The 17,973-nt window shown below is 45.2% G+C and overlaps 1 protein-coding gene across 1 annotated transcript in view; it reads left to right on the forward strand.

Moving 5' to 3' along the window:
- The window catches only part of PTGIR (prostaglandin I2 receptor), a 42,629-nt gene extending 28,433 nt beyond the window's left edge, over positions 1-14,196 (forward strand). Inside the window, exon 2 of the mRNA XM_083455788.1 lies at positions 13,190-14,196. Coding sequence (XP_083311914.1) covers positions 13,190-13,441 — 252 coding nt within the window. The 3' untranslated portion in view covers positions 13,442-14,196. The remainder of the gene's footprint in view (positions 1-13,189) is intronic.
- Positions 14,197-17,973: the final 3,777 nt, after the last annotated feature.

The raw sequence follows: 17,973 nt of genomic DNA on the forward strand, positions 1-17,973 counted from the left end.
TAGCTTCGAGAACACTGTCCAACCATCTTGTCCTCTGTCATCCCCTTCTCCTTGTGCCCTCCATCTTTCCCAACATCAGGGTCTTTTCCAGGGAGTCTTCCAGTGAGGGAACCGCCAGAAGGCCCTCGGACGATGGGGGTGGAGATGCTCCTTCAGATATACTGGACCTTACGATTTTTAAGACATGCTATTTTCTTAAAATACAATTGATTGGTGAATTGATGGAATGGTGAAATGTAGCTGATTAATTCCCCCAATCAGTTGAAATGCATGCAGCAGAGGCGGGGACAATTTTTCCTCTAGTTTGGAGGTCTCGATTGGCTACTGACTCTTCTGCCTGCCACTGTGACTTTCCCTTTCCCTGCAGTTGGATGTGCAGATGTTACCAATGGTCTGGCCCCATCAAACGCTTCCCCTGTTGATTTTCTGCCCCATCGGGCTTCTAGCAGGAGAGCAGGCCAGGTTAAGCGAATTTCTGCTCATTTAGCACCTGTAGACCTGTAGACCTGAGGGGGCAGCCTTTCCTGTAATCAACTTTACTCTTTCTGGGGGTAATCCATCAGGTTAAAAAGAAGCGCTAGTTGACAGAATAAGTTACAAGAATATGTGGAAATGGCGCAAATGACCAACAGCCTAAGGGGCAGTTCAAGACAATAATTTGCACAAAAATGGGATAAATACAAGAGATATGTACAAAAATATACCAATGATTTTTTGTCTATGATGGCAGCATTTGAATGACCTTGGATAAAGAAATATAGGAGAAATAAGATTGACGGCACAAATTCTTGTAAGACTGTATTAGAGAATCTATAAAGGATAGATTAATAATGGTAGGTACATTGACTATTAGAATAAAAGCATACAACGGGAATTGACAAGAAGTCCAAAGTTTTTATGATATTTTTTGTTAATGCGTTGTTGTTTAGTCGTTTAGTCGTGTCCGACTCTTCATGACCCCATGGACCAGAGCACACCAGGCCCTCCTGTCTTGCATTGCCTCCTGGAGTTTGGTCAGGCTCATGCTGGTAGCTTCGAGAACACTGTCCAGCCATCTCGTCCTCTGTCGTCCCCTTCTCCTTGTGCCCTCCATCTTTCCCAACATCAGGGTCTTTTCCAGGGAGTCTTCTCTTCTCATGAGGTGGCCAAAGTATTGGAGCCTCAGCTTCAGGATCTGTCCTTCCGGTGAGCACTCAGGGCTGATTTCCTTCAGAATGGAGAGGTTTGTTCTTCTTGCAGTCCATGGGACTCTCAAGAGTCTCCTCCAGCACCATAATTCAAAAGCATCCATTATTCAGCGACCAGCCTTCTTTATGGTCCAGCTCTCACTTCCATATATCACTACTGGGAAAACCATAGCTTTTACTATCCGGACCTTTGTTGGCAAGGTGATGTCTCTACTTTTTAAGATGCTGTCTAGGTTTGTCATTGCTTTTCTCCCAAGAAGCTCAAGAAGATTTTTTGTTAATAACTTTTGTTAAACATCTTTGTTAATAACCGCATAAAAATTAGCATAAGCACAGCTGAAGCTTAAGGTTTATAACTATGTAAGAAAAGACAAGTATATGTTTGTGTGTGTGTGTGTATGATTGAAATCTCACTTTACGAGATGTATTATATATATGTAATGTATTGTAAGACTATTAATAAAGCTTTTTACATTGCAAAAATACCAGAACAACCGATTTACAATATTAAGTCTGTATCTGGGAGTGTCCACAGTGGGGGGTGGGGTGGAGGGTGTTTTTTGTTTTTTTGCAGGTGGATGAGGAGAGCAGATCTCTCTTTGTGCTTCAGTTCACCCCCCAACCTTCCTGCATATAATATAATAAGTTAAATCCAGACCCCAGAGAGGTAGCTTAATGATTCTTGCACCCTGGGATGTTATCACGCAGGAAACCCCTGGCTCCTTCCGCTGCCACAACCGTAATCAAACCAGAAATAATCCCGCCGTGCTTTTATGACGAGGGGGGTTTAATGAGATTGCTAGGTAATTGCAGACCTCGTCATAATTGGATGGCACAAATTAAGGCTGATGACTCCGAGCCTTGGAGCAAAGCGAGGCCTCACTGTCACCTCTGAGGCTGATGCTCCAGGAAATACAATATTGTACACTTAGTCAAATGACTCTCGGGTCCATTCAACAGTGTTTGAATTGGGATATGGATTTGTCAGGAGGGAAACATAAAATAGACAGCAGGATTTGCAGCCAGGACCAGAGATTCGGCCAACTTCCTTTCTAAACAAAGCACCTCAGAGTTGTCGTTATACATGCCATTTTATATTTTCTTTTTTCTTTTTTTAATAAAATTTATTAGATATTTTATACTTATAAAAAGAAAAACAGTAAACGAAAAACAATACATAAATTCAACAAACAATATATCAACAATAAAAAGAAGAAAAGGAAGAAAATACAATACAAAAATACAACATAAGAAAAAAGAACAAAAACACACATCCAAATTTTTGTATCCAAATCTTTCGTCAGCTTATTTCCTCGACTACCTCGCACCTCCCTTTTTTGTATTCTAGTTCAAATTATCTAGTTCAACAAATCCTTTCCCTCTTCTTCAATTTGGTCTATAATTTATCATAACACAATTTAACTTTCAATTTCCCAATTTAACACATTAACACTTAATGTTCATATAATTCTTAATAGCCCTTCTGCTAAAACCGTGTAACTTCATTCCAATATACTTCTAACATTCATTAATTTTGCATTTTATATTTTCAACTCACATCAATCAAAACAGAGATCGTGTTCATTTCCCTTTCCTCCCACCCATTTATTTTCAGATTGTAAGGGCTTCCCTCAGGAGGACTGGGGTTTATTGTTCCCCTTAGGTATGTCTACACTACCAATTTAAACCAGTTTCTGACCCATTTAAACTGTACATACTCAACTGAAGAACTTTCAAAACTGAAGTCCTGTGAAGGGCTTACAGATCTCAAAGAGCCCTCGCAAAATTACGATTTCGGTCAGGGAGGGGGAGCTGTGACAGCGATGAAGGTCGTTTACATTGGTTTCAAGCTAATTTAAATTTATCGGAAGATACACTCCCTTATCTACTGTGGATAAGATAAAAACCCATGCATTTCAAGTGGCAATTGGTCTGATCCAAGGTCCACGTTTCTGAAAGCACCGTGAACAAAGGCGACTGGATCTGTTCCAGCAGCAGTTGCATCTTCACAGTCATGATGCAAGCTAGTCAGCGGAACTGGGATTTTAAATTATAAATTATTGGATGGATCTACAGCCTTTCTTCCAAGTCTCCCACCCTCCCTGAGGCAGTGTACTGTTTTGTTGTTGTTGTTGTTGTTGTTTAGTCGTTTAGTCGTGTCCGTGACCCCCTGGACCAGAGCACACCAGGCACTCCTGTCTTCCACTGCCTCCCGCAGTTTGGTCAACCTCATGCTGGTAGCTTCGAGAACACTGTCCCACCATCTCGTCCTCCGTCGTCCCCTTCTCCTTGTGCCCTCCATCTTTCCCAACATCAGGGTCTTTTCCAGGGAGTCTTCTCTTCTCATGAGGTGGCCAAAGTATTGGAGCCTCAGCTTCAGGATCTGTCCTTCCAGGGAGCACTCAGGGCTGATTTCCTTCAGAATGGAGAGGTTTGATCTTCTTGCAGTCCATGGGACTCTCAAGAGTCTCCTCCAGCACCAGAATTCAAAAGCATCAATTCTTTGGCGATCAGCCTTCTTGATGGTCCAGCTCTCACTTCCATACATCACTAGTGTACAGTTTTAATTCTTCCCAATTCCCTGCTAGATGTCAAATTTCATGTGGGACTCTGTTTGTTTGTGCCTGTGTGTGAAAGAGAGAAACTGTAGAATTCAAACAGCCCTCCGTATATCTTCTTATTTCTTTGGCAATCGCTCGTAGCCGAGTAAGATTGTCTTCCATAAACACGGTTTTAACAATGAGTCCGTAAGTGAATGTGAAGGCCAGTTTTTTCTTAGTGGGACAGTTTCTATCTTTTTGCCAGCTCTGGAAGGCCTTTCTTTTCTTCTCAATCATGTGTTCAATCTCACTGTCATTCTCATCAAACCAGTCCTGGTGTTTCTTGGTTTGGTATCCAATAGTTTGTTCACAGGCTGCAATAATGGATGTTTTTAGCTTGGTCCAGTGTTCCTCGATGTTATCAGGGAATTCTGAAAGCAGGTGGTTCTTAAGAGTCGTTTGGAAGCAATCTCGCTTAATGGGATCTTGAAGGGCTTGAGTGTTCATTTTGCGCCTTGGTTTCCTTCCTTGATTGGGACGCTGGTGGCGCTGTGGGTTAAACCACAGAGTCTAGGGCTTGCCGATCAGAAGGTCGGCGGTTTGAATCCCCGCGACGGGGTGAGCTCCCGTTGCTCGGTCCCTGCTCCTGACAACCTAGCAGTTCAAAAGCACAAAGTGCAAGTAGATAAATAGGTACCGCTCCGGCGGGATGGTAAACGGTGTTTCCGTGCGCTGCTCTGGTTCGCCAGAAGCGGCTTAGTCATGCTGGCCACATGACCCGGAAGCTGTACACCGGCTCCCTCGGCCAGTAAAGCGAGATGTGCACCGCAACCCCAGAGTCAGTCATGACTGGACCTAATGGTCAGGGGTCCCTTTACCTTTCCTTCCTTGAAGCCTGTGTTGAGGTATAATCTTGATCGCCATCGTGGAGGGTATTAGTGTCGATATTGCAGCGCTCCAAGAGACTCGAAGAGCAGGCGAGGGACAACTGAAGGAATAAAAAGGAGGCTACACGTTTTTCTGGAAAGGTCTATGTCAACAAAAACATCTTTTCTTTTTCATGCAAGGTGAGACGTAGGTACGACCTTTGGTAACTTAAGTTGACAGAATACGCACAGCTTGCAGACTTAACACACAGAATAAGAGAACAAGAAGAACATAGGTTTTGCTATCAAAAATCTTGTGGCGTTCCTGTCAGAAGTCCCTACCGGCATTAACGAGCGATTCTCAACCCTTCGAATTAAGCTCACCTCCTTATATATTCATTGCTCGACAAAAGAACATGGAGCCCACAAGCTGCCCACATTGTAAACCAAGTGTAACCACACACTTGGAACAGGCTCTGCTTTGCATAACCTACTCAGATGTCGCATTGAATGTAATCCAGTGCTCATCACTCTCCTTCCTTTTGCTATGGCAGTGAAGGCAGGCAAGATCTCATAGCCAACACAGGCAGCATTTTCAAAGGGGAGGGGTCAAATGAAACTCTGTGTTGGGGGACCCTGGGCGAGGGAGACTAGTTGGGCCAGGATGGAGAAGAGAAGGGGCCAACAGGTTACGCTGAGAAGGGATCAAGTGGACTGGGCCAGTCTCCACCTAGGTCAGGAAAGCCAAAAGAAGAAAATCCCAAGGAATATAATTTTTATTAAATTTTCTGTTTTACAATTTAAAGTACTCGTTTCTAAATCCTTAAGATATCAATGACTTCCCTTCTTCTCCTTCCATCCTCCATTTTGCATATCATAAATCCTTGCATATTTTACAAAAAACTATACCATTCAGTATTCCACTATTGAAGGTAAAGGGACCCCTGACCGTTCGGTCCAGTCGTGGCCGACTCTGGGGTTGTGGCGCTCATCTCGCTTTCAGGGAAGTTCAGGGAAGTTTTTAATATGTGACATTTTAGTGTATTTTTCATCCTTGTTGGAAGCTGCCCAGAGTGGCTGGGGAAACCCAGCCAGATGGGCGGGGTACAAATAATAAATTATTATTATTATTATTATTGGCCGAGGGAGCTGGTGTACAGCTTCCGGGTCATGTGGCCAACATGACTAAGACGCTTCTGGCGAACCAGAGCAGCGCATGGAAACACCGTTTACCTTCCCGCTGGAGTGGTACCTATTTATCTACTTGTACTTTGTGCTTTTGAACTGCTAGGTTGGCAGGAGCAGGGACCGAGCAACGGGAGCTCACCCCATCACGGGGATTCGAACCGCCAACCTTCTGATCGGCAAGTCCTAGGCTCTGTGGTTTGACCCACAGCGCCACCCCCGTCCCATTCCACTATTACATCCATCAAAACTTATTTACGCTGTTGAATTTATCTTCACGTTGCCAGCGTTTTCAGCTGTACACAGTTATTTCCCATATAGTCTACAAACGTTTCCCAACCTTCTCCAAATGTGTGTTCTTCTTCTTCTCTTATTCTGTATGTTAAGTCTGCAAGCTGCGTGTATTCTGTCAACTTAAGTTGCCAAAGGTCCTAAATACGTCTCACCTTGCATGAAACAGAAAGGATCTTCTTGTTCAGACAGATCTTTCCAGAAGAATATGTAGCCTCCTTTTTCTTCCTTCTGGTTGGCCACTGTGAGAACAGGACTCTGGACTCGATGGACCACTGGCCTGATCCTGCTGGGCTCTCCTTATAATTTATGGCCTTGCGTCTTTTGAGTAGTGTACCAAAGTTTCTCAGGATACGTGAGGCCTGAGTGCCTTTTCCTCCTCACCTTTGAGCATCCCCACCTGAGCAGCTCCATCCCATACAGATGTGAACCTAGCCAAAATTGTTTCTCGGTTTAAAAGAGAGTACAGTGGTACCTCAGGTTACATACGCTTCAGGTTACATACGTTTCAGGTTACAGACTCCGCTAACCCAGAAATAGTACCTCAGGTTAAGAACTTTGCTTCAGGATGAGAACAGAAATCGTGCTTCGGCGGCACGGTGGCAGCAGGAGGCCCCATTAGCTAAAGTGGTGCTTCATGTTAAGAACAGTTTCAGGTTAAGAACAGACCTCCGGAACGAATTACTTAACCTGAGGTACCACTGTATGGCATTTGGGCAAACTCCAGTCTCTGGGGGTAGGGTGGGGTTGGTTTTTTTGAGGGCAGGGGTAAGGGAGTGTTGTAAAAAACAAGAGTTTGTAGGGAAAGCTTCTACTGTGTTGTGATCTTTGCCCCACTTGGGGTTATTTTAAGGAAGGCAATGAATCACAGAAGGGCAGGCCGGCACACAAGGGATGCGGAAAGAGGGAAAGCATTGCAAAAGATCAGCAGTGATGAGATCAGCAGTGATGATGACGGAGAGCTTCAGCTAGAACCCCCAGAGAATCTCTTCCAGTATATCTGAAGGAGCGTCTCCACCCTCATCGTTCTACCCGGACACTGAGGTCCAGCGCCGAGGGCCTTCTGGAGGTTCCCTCATTGCGAGAAGCCAAGTTACAGGGAACCAGGCAGAGGGCCTTCTCGGTAGTGGCGCCCGCCCTGTGGAACGCCCTCCCACCAGATATCAAAGAGAACAACAACTACCAGACTTTTAGAGGACATCTGAAGGCAGCCCTGTTCAGGGAAGTTTTTAATGTTTGATGTATTACGGTATTTTAATATTTTGTTGGAAGCCGCCCAGAGTGGCTGGGGAAGCCCAGCCAGATGGGTGGGGTATAAATTATTATTATTATTATTATTATTATTATGAAGGAGGAGTATATAAAGCAGCAGAGTCTGGTGCTGGGTTAGGATTAGGACTGAGAAGGCTCAAATTCAAATAATAATAATAATAATAATAATAATAATAATAATAATAATAATAATTTATTATTTGTACCCCGCCCATCTGGCTGGGTTTCCCCAGCCACTCTGGGCGGCTTCCAACAAAAATACACTAAAATGTCACATATTAACAACTTCCTTAAACAGGGCTGCCTTCAGATGTCTTCTAAAAGTCAGATAGTTGTTTATTTCCTTCACATCTGGTGGGAGCGCGTTCCACAGGGCGGGCGCCACTACCGAGAAGGCCCTCTGCCTGGTTCCCTGTAGCTTAGCTTCTCGCAGGGAGGGAACTGCCAGAAGGTCCTCGGAGCTGGACCACCGGGCAGAACGATGGAGGTGGAGATGCTCCTTCAGATATACTGGGCCTTTGAGGCCGTTTTGGGCTTTAAAGGTCAGCACCAACACTTTGAATGGTGCTCGGAAACGTACTTCTGGCAGTCATCCCTACAGGCATGATTAAACTCACCATTAAGCAGGTGGGTTGGACTAGATGACCGTTGGGGTCCCTTCCAACTTTACTATGTTATGATTCTACAATCACTGGCTCCATCTCTGCCACTATGACATTGCTTTTCCTCTCTCACGCATACCCGGCTCACACATTTAGCCCTTGAATGACTTCTAGAAAAGGCTCCAGAACCACCCTAGGAGAAAAATAACTTTTTATTTTATTTTTTAAAGAGCTAAAAAAATTCAAAACTGCCCGTGCTGAGAGTACTTCTTGTTTTTTGTTTTTTTAAATATATATATATGTTGGCAAACTGTTGCACTAGCACATGAGGAATGCGGAAGCAATTGCAACGCATGACCTAGGAATAGAAGGGGGAAGAGAAAGGAACAGACGCCGTCAGGTGGTGGTGAGTTTTCCTTCCTTGGAGGTTTTTAAGCAGAAGTTGGATGGCCATCTGTCAGGAATGCTTTAGCTGAGATTCCTGCCTTGCAGGGGGTTGGGCTACATAATAATAATGATAATAATAATTTATTATTTATACCCCGCCCATCTGGCTGGGCTTCCCCAGCCACTCTGGGCGGCTTCCAACAAAATATAAAAATACAGTAAAGGTAAATGGACCCCTGACCATTAGGTCCAGTCGTGGCCGACTCTGGGGTTGCGGCACTCATCTCGCTTTACTGGCTGAGGGAGCCGGCGTACAGCTTCCGGGTCATGTGGCCAGCAGGACTAAGCCACTTCTGGCGAACCAGAGCAGTGCACCGAAACGCCGTTTACCTTCCCGCCGGAGCGGTACCTATTTATCTACTTGCACTTTGACGTGCTTCCGAACTGCTAGGTTGGCAGGAGCAGGGACCGAGCAACGGGAGCTCACCCCATAGCGGGGATTCGAACCGCCGACCTTCTGATCAGCAAGCCCTAGACTCTGTGGTTTAACCCACAGCGCCACCCATGTCCCTTTAAAATACAGTAATGTAATTTAAATTATGTCATGACATCATGACATTTAGCATTGGGGTCCCTTCCAGCGCTACAATTTTATGATTCTTACTCTTAACCCATATATTGAAACATATATATCTTTAGATCTACATTTTTGAAAAAGCCAGAGGCATTCTTGTTAGGAATGGTAGGAGAAGATATAGTTAAGAACGATCAGAAACTGTTTTTCTATGCAACAACAGCGGCGAGGTTACTGCTAGCCCAGGTTTGGAAACAGCAGCAATTACCAACAGTAGCAGAATGGCGGCAAAGGTAATGGAATATGCAAGAAATAGCCAAACTAACGGGGGAAATTTGACAACAGGGCGAGGAAACATTTCATAAAGAATGGGAAAAAATTATGTTGTATATAAGAAAGATAAGATGAAATAGTAAAACCAGTAAAATTGGAAACAAACCTCATAACGGGAAAGATTAAGAAAAGTGATGGATAATGAAAATAATAAGAAACAAAATGTATAAGGAAACTATTATAACTAACAGAAGTGGTAAATGAATACAGGCAGACAACAAGAATTGTATAAACATGAGGACTTATTTGTTTATGGATACACTATGGACAAATATGGGAAATGAATAACAATATATAAAATGGAAGAAAATAATGCGATAAAATTATATGTGATATAAAAAACCAGAAGAAGGAAGGAGGGAAGTCAGCTCTGAAGAGCAAGTCTAAATGTAAAATGTAATGCAGTATTTGTATGTGGAGTATCTAATTGAAAAACTAATAAAGATTATTCGAAAAGGAAAAGGAAAGAAAAAAGAAACAGTGATGAATCAGTCAGAGCTAGAATGGATTCACAGTGGTTTGAGCAACGAAAGCTTGCAAGCCTGTATTCCTACTAGGCTAAAGACTCCAGCTCTTCTCTGTCGTGAAATGGGATGTGGAAGAAGGGGAACAGCCTGCAACCATCAGTGGGATTGTCCATCCGCCTAGATCTCCACTGAGCTCTTGCGGAAGCCACAGCAAAAGGATCACAGTCGGCCCCCTAAGATTCTCGAGGCATGAGGAAATCTCCCTCTCAAACAAATTGCTACATGCAGCTCGCTGAGCGCGGAGGGACTTTCTCTGTTTCAGTCACACTTCCCTCTCAGAACAATTTCACAACTCTCAGCGTTTGGTCACCGTGAGAGTTGCCAGCTTTTTAATTGAAAACAACAACACTTGCGCTGTGTTCACACGATGGGCTTTCGTGAGCAAAAAAAACCACCCCTCTATCAGAAGAGGGGCTTTGGGCCGGTTGACAAGATCTGGGCCTAAATTGGTTACACACTGTGTCAGGAACCCCCCCCCCCCCCATCATTCAGTTTGTACAAACTTCACACACACTCACACACGACATACGCTACACTTCTGTTATAAATTCATAGAAAATCAACCATACATCGGATCTGCACTGTTCCACTTTTATTTTACTCCATGAAGGACGGACTACAAAATGGGGAAGGTTTGATACAGGGCAGCTATAATCCCTTGAGCATACCAGCACATACACAGGAGCCCTGCCCAGTCGCTATGCCGACCCTGATAGTCCTAGACAGAAGACCATCAAGATCACAAAGAACTTGCATATGGGAGTGGATTCAGCATGGACTGGAACAAAGGACAATGATCAGCTCTTCCCTCTGGGGGCAGGAAACTGCAAACTCCCCTCTGTCACCTGGAAAGTACTCATGGGGAGGGGGAAAGGGGGAACCAGGTGACAAGACACTCAGGTTACCTCCACAACTCCTCCCTCAGCCCCTCCTTTTTGTGATGTAGTTGTGATGTAGTCTTAGGGGTGTAGTTTGGGGGATTAGTAACTAATAAAAGTTGGGGTCTTCTTTTGTTCTGGGCTTCCATTTTGCTTCATCTTGTTGCGAGTGGGAGTCCTGTCGCGACAGTATCCAATAAAGGCCAAGCCTTCTGGCTGCTGTTTTGCTCCAAGTTATCCTGGTTGGTGTCTTTGTTTTTGTCCAAGGGAACCCTCGGATTTCTCCGTTAACAACACTCAGCAATTATACTATTTTCTAAGTATGCCTGAAGTCACCAGGAATTTGAACTCACTCAAGGGTTGGGTTAGATCCAGAATGCACAGATGACTTGTCTTTTTTATATGCTCTTCGCTGTTAAACCTTCTGTTTTTGCCTCTCCTTTCTTTGAAATCTGCTTGGGTCTTTGAAGCGTGTCGACTAATGTGTTGTGGGGAAAGCTGTGGCTTGCTCTCCCTTTTAGATCTGCCTCTGCAAATATTTGAGGAAACTCCTTAAAAACAGCCTGCTGGTGGTTCTTGACTCCAGTCCGCCTTGCAGATATATAGAGTTGGTTCCCTGATGTGCTTCAGGGGGTGTCATGAAAGAGGAACCCATTGGCCACAGGTGATGGCAAACATGTGTACAGATTTGAGGAAGAAGCAAGGAAGGAAATTCCTGAAATGGCAGGTGTGCTGGTCCTTTTAAACCTTCAGACCATGTCATTTGCCAATTTGGGATGAGTCGAATACAGACTTAATACAAAAATCACTTATCATTTTTCTCCAAGTAGCTTAATAATAGTAATAATTAATTTATTATTTATCTTCTGCCCATCTGGCTGGGTTTCCCCAGCCACCCTGGGTGGCTCCCAACAGAATATTAAAAACACAATAAAACATCAAACATTAAAAACTTCCCTAAACAGGGTTGCCATCAGATGTCTTCTAAAGGACAGATAGTTGTTTATTTCCTTGACATCTGGTGGGAGGGTGTTCCACAGGGCGGGTGCCACCACCGAGAAGGCCCTCTGCCTGGTCCCTGTAACCTCACTTCTCACAATGAGGGAGCCACCAGAAGTCCCTTGGCGCTAGGACCTCAGTGTCTGGACAGAACGATGGGGGTGGAGACGCTCCTTCAGGTATAGCTTGCTTGGCTTGGCTTCCCGGGGTCTTCACTCACCTCCTGAGGTGCAACTGGAGGTGTCAGAAATTGAACCCAAGACTCTCTGTGTGCATTAGCTGGCTGTGATCCAACTAAGCTGTTTGCAAAGAAGGTGGGGGGGGGGAGGGCATGGAACTTGCCCAAAGCAGCCAAGGGTTCCTTTCAGGCACCCACATGGTACTGGCCTGGAAGCAGCTGCTGCTGTCCCCTTCTCCTTTTCTTTATTTTTTATTCAAAATTAAAACAAAACATGTTATCCAGAAACATCATCCTTATTTTGCCCCCATTTGTCCTCCCTCCCTCCCCCCACCCGCCCACACAAAACCCACCCACCCCCACCCCCACCCCCCAGCTTCCCTCAGTTCCAGTCTTTGATTTCTCTGAGAATGCTGTTTTCTGCATGTTACACAGTTGTACAGATCCTCAAACTATTTAGCTGATTGTTATCAATAAAAAGTTTGTGAATGTTTATTCAAACCCAGCCAAGGAGCCCAGTTCGCTTTGTTGCGTCTTCAGATACTTTGTAAAGGGTTCCCATTCATCTTTAAAGTCACAGTTATCCTTGACCCGTAGCTTGTATGTCAGTTTTGCCAGTTCTGCATAGTCCGTCAATTTTTCTTGCCATGATTCTTTAGTTGGAGTTTCTTCAGTCTTCCATCCTTGTGCTATTAAAACTCTCACAGCCGTTGTCGCATACATGAAGATGTTTTTCAGCTTTTTTGGCAGATCTTTCCCTACAATCCCTAACAAAAATGCTTCAGGTTTTTTAACAAATGTCAAATGGAACATTTTCTTCAATTTGTTGTATATCATTTCCCAAAATTTTTAAATTGCTTTACAATCCCACCACATATGATAAAATGTCCCCTCCTTTTCCTTACACTTCCAACATATCATATTTTTTGCTCTATAAGACTCACTTTTTCCCTCCTAAAAAGTAAGGGGAAATGTGTGTGCGTCTTATGGAGCGAATGCAGGCTGCGCAGCTATCGCTGAAGCCAGAGGAGCAAGAGGGATTGCTGCTTTCACTGCGCAGCGATCCCTCTTGTTGTTCCGGCTTCTGAGATTCAGAATTTTTTTTTCCTTGTTTTCCTCCTCCAAAAACTAGGTGCGTCTTGTGGTCTGGTGCGTCTTATGGAGCGAAAAATACAGTATATTTGAACTAGTTTTATACATTTTCCCTAACTGCACTGGTGTCATATACCATCTGTACATCATCTTCATGCAATTCTCCTTCAATAGGGAACAATCTGTAAATTTTTAAATCAGTTTTCCATAATTTTCCCCAATCTTCCATCATAATATTATGACCTTGTGCTGCTTTCTTCTTTTCTCTTCCACCACAGATCCGGGCTTACATTGGGGGCATCAACCCTGACCACATCGAGAACGAGGACATGAAAGCCTTCCGATTCAGTGCCTTCAACCCCATCGTGGACCCCTGGCTCTTCATCATTTTCCGCAAAACCGTCTTCCGCAGCATCCGGAACTTTTTCTACTCCCAGTTCTGGTGGCCCTGGTGGTCCAGGACGCAGAAAGCGTCTGCCACACTGGGGACGCAGGATGGGATCCCTTTCCAAGACTATTCCGCCTGCTGAGAGCCAAAGCCACCCTACGGACGTGGCGCTTCCTGGCAGTGGGCACAGAGGGACAGGGTGACGACTCAGAGGAGGAGCTGAAATGAGGTCCCACCTGCAGAACATCTCAGCAAGGATCCAGGAACTGGTGGGGTTAGGTTGGAGCAGGTGCGGGTGGTGGAGAAGGAACAGGTCTTTGGAGGCGAGAGATTCTTTTCCCCTACAGTGGCATCCCCCATAAGGAAATTTCCAGGAGGACGTGGGAAGTGGCCAATTGGTCCATCCAGCTCAGGAATGTCTCGACACTGATTGGCAGGTGCTCTCCAAGGTTTCAGGCAGGAGACAATTCCAGCCCTACCGGGAGGTTCTGCTACCTGGGACCTTGAACATGCAAAGCGGGTACTCTATATCAGGGGAGCGACGACCCTTTCCATAGGGATGCTCTGCTTTGCATTTCCTCATTGGCTAAAGAGGATGGGAGATGAGATTAAAAGGGCGTCTGTAATTCAAGCACCAAGAGGGCAAAACAGAGGAAGAGGATGGAGAGATAGAGAGAGGATAAATGTAACTGTATAGCATTTGGTTTGCCTGCATGTTGAGCAACCTGTGCCATCCCTGCTCTGCCTTGTTTGCTAACGTACCCAAACGGATAATGGATATTAAGTTTGTCCAGTTTCACGCTTCCGGCGTCGATTAGCACACAGGGTTCGATTGTGAAGCTTTACTGTGAATCTTCGAAAGTGTAGAAATAAAAAGCGGCGAGTTTCTATCCAGCACGCCTGCGTGGATGTACTTTAAAATGCACGCAGACAGAGCTCAAACAGGGCCTGGCGAGTCTTCGGCTTAACTCTCACATAAACACAGCATAGGGGACGCAGGTGGTGCTGTGGGTTAAACCACAGAGCCTAGGACTTGCCGATCAGAAGGTCGGCGGTTCGAATCCCCGCAACGGGTGAGCTCCCGTTGCTCGGTCCCTGCTCCTGCCAACCTAGCAGTTCGAAAGCACGTCAAAGTGCAAGTAGATAAATAGGTACCACTCTGGCGGGAAAGGAAATGGTGTTTCTGTGCGGGCTCTGGTTCGCCAGAAGCAGCTTAGTCATGCTGGCCACACGACCCGGAAGCTGTACGCCGGCTCCCTCGGCCAGTAAAGCGAGATGAGCGCTGCAACCCCAGAGTCAGTTATGACTGGACCTAATGGTCAGGGGTCCCTTTACCTTTAAACACAGCATGGAAGAAACCTTCGCCAACCTAGGATCATAGAGTTGGAAGGGGTCACCGGGTCATCTAGTCCAACCCCCTGCAATGCAGGAATCTCAACTAAAGCATCCATGACAGATGGCCATCCAGTCTCTGTCCTACAACTCCCATCAGCCCCAGCCAGCACAGCACAGCTGTGTCTGATGGAAGTTGTAGTCCAAAACATGTCCAGGGTATCAGGTTGGGGGAAAGTTTCCAAGGCGTACACAACTTTCTATTGCCATGTTGTTCAGCCAATACAAGCCAGCTAACACTCCAATCCTAAACAAGACTATTCTGAAATAAGTCCTGCTGAATTCAATGCTGCTTATTCCTGGGTAAGCAAGGTTAGAATTGCAGCCAAAATCTTTTTTCCCAGAGGCTCAAAGTGAGGCAAGCCTACAAGCTATAATCCCTCTTTCCAGCTGACTTCGCCTTGCTGCTCTCCAGCCTACAGCTTTCCACTCAAAAGAGAATCAGGTTGCTAGTCCATATGATTATCGGGATGAAAATCTATGGCTAAAGTAAGGTTACCAGATGTCCCCATTTCCCGGGCATAGTCGCCGGATTTACAAATCAGTCCCCATACAAAATCCATTGAAGTTGAAAAGTGTCCCCAGATTCATTGAAAAAAAATCTGGTAACCTTAGGCTAAAGACCAGTGGGAGAGCTGAGCATGACAGGATGGGACCTCAGTGTCAAGCCCTGCTTAGATTTCTACTCTCTGAACGCCCGCTTTTGGAAGTAGACTGATTTGGGAGACCAAATTTGCTCTGCCCATCCCAGCACCTGTAGCTCCTGTTCTTCCTCCGCCAAGTTGCACCACACATGCCAGAAGCTCCGGAAGACTTAAGGCCCCAGAGTAAATATTTCTTTTACTTGCTAATCTCCTGCATGTTCTTCCAGATCTCTCCACCCCCCCCCCCACTCCACCATCCAACTAAGCAATAATCCCCTCTGTGTAAATATTTGGAATCCAAGTCCTGAGACAGGAGTACTAGAATTCCCCCATCATAGTTCTCTCTGCACATGTGCTGAACTGAACAGCTGTCAGTTAGAAGGGTGCCCTTAGCCGCCACCAATATTGGGGGCACCAGTGGGAGAGGAAATAGGGAAGGAGAGAAAATGGACACCCTGCAAGTACACACAGAACTGTCATCTATTCCTCACCCCCTCTATTTGAAAGTGCCACCAAGGGAACTTTCCCATATACCGTATTTTTCGCTCTATAAGACGCACCAGACCATAAGACGCACCTAGTTTTTGGAGGAGGAAAACAAGAAAAAAAATATTATGAATCTCAGAAGCCAGAACAGCAAGAGGGATCGCTGCACAGTGAAAGCAGCAATCCCTCTTGCTGTTCTGGCTTCTGGGATAGCTGCGCAGCCTGCATTCGCTCCATAAGATGCACACACATTTCCCCTTACTTTTTAGGAGGGAAAAAGGGAGTCTTATAGAGCAAAAAATACGGTACTTCATTTTCTGGGGTGCAGGAGAGTCTATAGGTAAATCTTAATTTCTGTTTCTCTCAGTCTCTTTTGCTTTTCTCAGTCTTAAGTCCAGTTCTCCACATTTCCACACGAGTTTACAATTTGTATGTGTCTGTGTGTTTAATAATAATAATAATAATAATAATAATAATAATAATAATAATAATTTTATTTATGCCCTGCTCATCTAGCTGGGTTTCCCTAGCCACTCTGGACAGCTACCAATAGAATATTAAAAACACGATAAAACATCAAACATTAAAAACTTCCTGAAACAGGGCTGCCTTCAGATGTTTTCTAAAAGTCAGATAGTTACAGTGGTACCTTGGGTTACATACGCTTCAGGCTGCATACGCTTCAGGTTACAGACCCCGCTAACCCAGAAATAAAAATTTATTTTTATTATTATTATTATTAATAATAATATTAGCTGCCAGTTCTAGTCTCCTCATTTCTGTGCCACATCTAGTTAAGGGCGCACATCTGAGAAACCGTTCTGAATACAGTGGTACCTCAGGTTACATATGCTTCAGGTCAGACTCCGCTAACCCAGAAATATTACCCCAGGTTAAGAACTTTGCTTCAGGATGAGAACAGAAATCGTGCAGTGGCGGCACAGCGGCAGCAGGAGGCCCCATTAGCTAAAGTGGTGCTTCAGGTTAAGAATAGTTTCAGGTTAGGAACGGACCTCCAGAACGAATTAAGTACTTAACCCAATGTACCACTGTATTTATTTCCTTGACATCTGGTGGGAGGGCATTCCACAGTGCGGGTGCCACTCCTGAGAAGGCCTTCTGTCTGGTTCACTGTAACCTCACATCTCGCAGTGTGGGAACCACTAGAAGGCGCTCAGAGCTGGACCTCAGTGTCTGGGCTGAACGACGGGGGTAGAGATGCTCTTACTGGGCCAAGGCTGTTTAGGGCTTTAAAGGTCAGCACCAACATTTGAGGAGGTTGCTTAACAGCCCAGAATTTACTGTGCCTATACTTAATGTGGAATTCCTCACTGTTTCCTCAAGTGGTGGGAAGTTCCACAGGAGCTCTACTGGGTTCTGAGTTTCCTTTCAATGAGATGGCACTTGAGATAGGGGCTTAGCCCCTGGGTATTCTGCAGATGACTGCCATTAGCCCGGGTCAAGTCTGCAATTGTAATTTTTAGGTCCTCGTCAAAATTCACCAGCATTTTGGTGCAAATTTCTCCTCTAACATACACATTTTTGCAAAGCGTATTTCCCCAGACATTCGTCTTTCCCCTGATATCATGCATTTGATATGCTGTTTTCACAGGCGCATGCATTTTAACACACACTTTACCCATTGCGGCTGCATAAAACTCTGTTGGAGAACTAAACTGCAGAATTTTGCCCTGTCGTGCTGCTTTCCCCTCTTCCCATTTGCCACCAGTCTGCAGTTTGCAGGGACAGCGCCATCTGTCAGCAGCCACGCCAATTACAGTGTGATGACAGCCTTGCACACATATAGCAATGGAGAGAAATAAAGCGAACTTCTCAGCTGTGCATAAAGTGACTCATTTCTACATCCTTTAGCTGGAATCCAATACCTGAGGATTCAGCTTTGTGGCCCAGACTTAGCAGAACCCTGATACTTCTGACAGTGATGGCTGGACTGCGCAACGCTCATCCTAGCACTGGTTGCTAGGCAACACATAGGTGGTACAACTCAGGCACACTCTAGCAGACTATGATAATATGGCTTTAGCACAGGGGTGGGGAACGTGTGCCCCACCCCCCCGAAGTTGCCGGACTACAATTCCCATTATTCCCGACAGTCGGTCACACCGGCTGGGGCTGATGGGTGCTGGAGCCC

This window comes from Podarcis tiliguerta, assembly GCF_965153285.1.
Source record: "Podarcis tiliguerta genome assembly, chromosome: 8".
In the NCBI taxonomy this organism is placed as follows: Eukaryota; Metazoa; Chordata; class Lepidosauria; order Squamata; family Lacertidae; genus Podarcis; species Podarcis tiliguerta.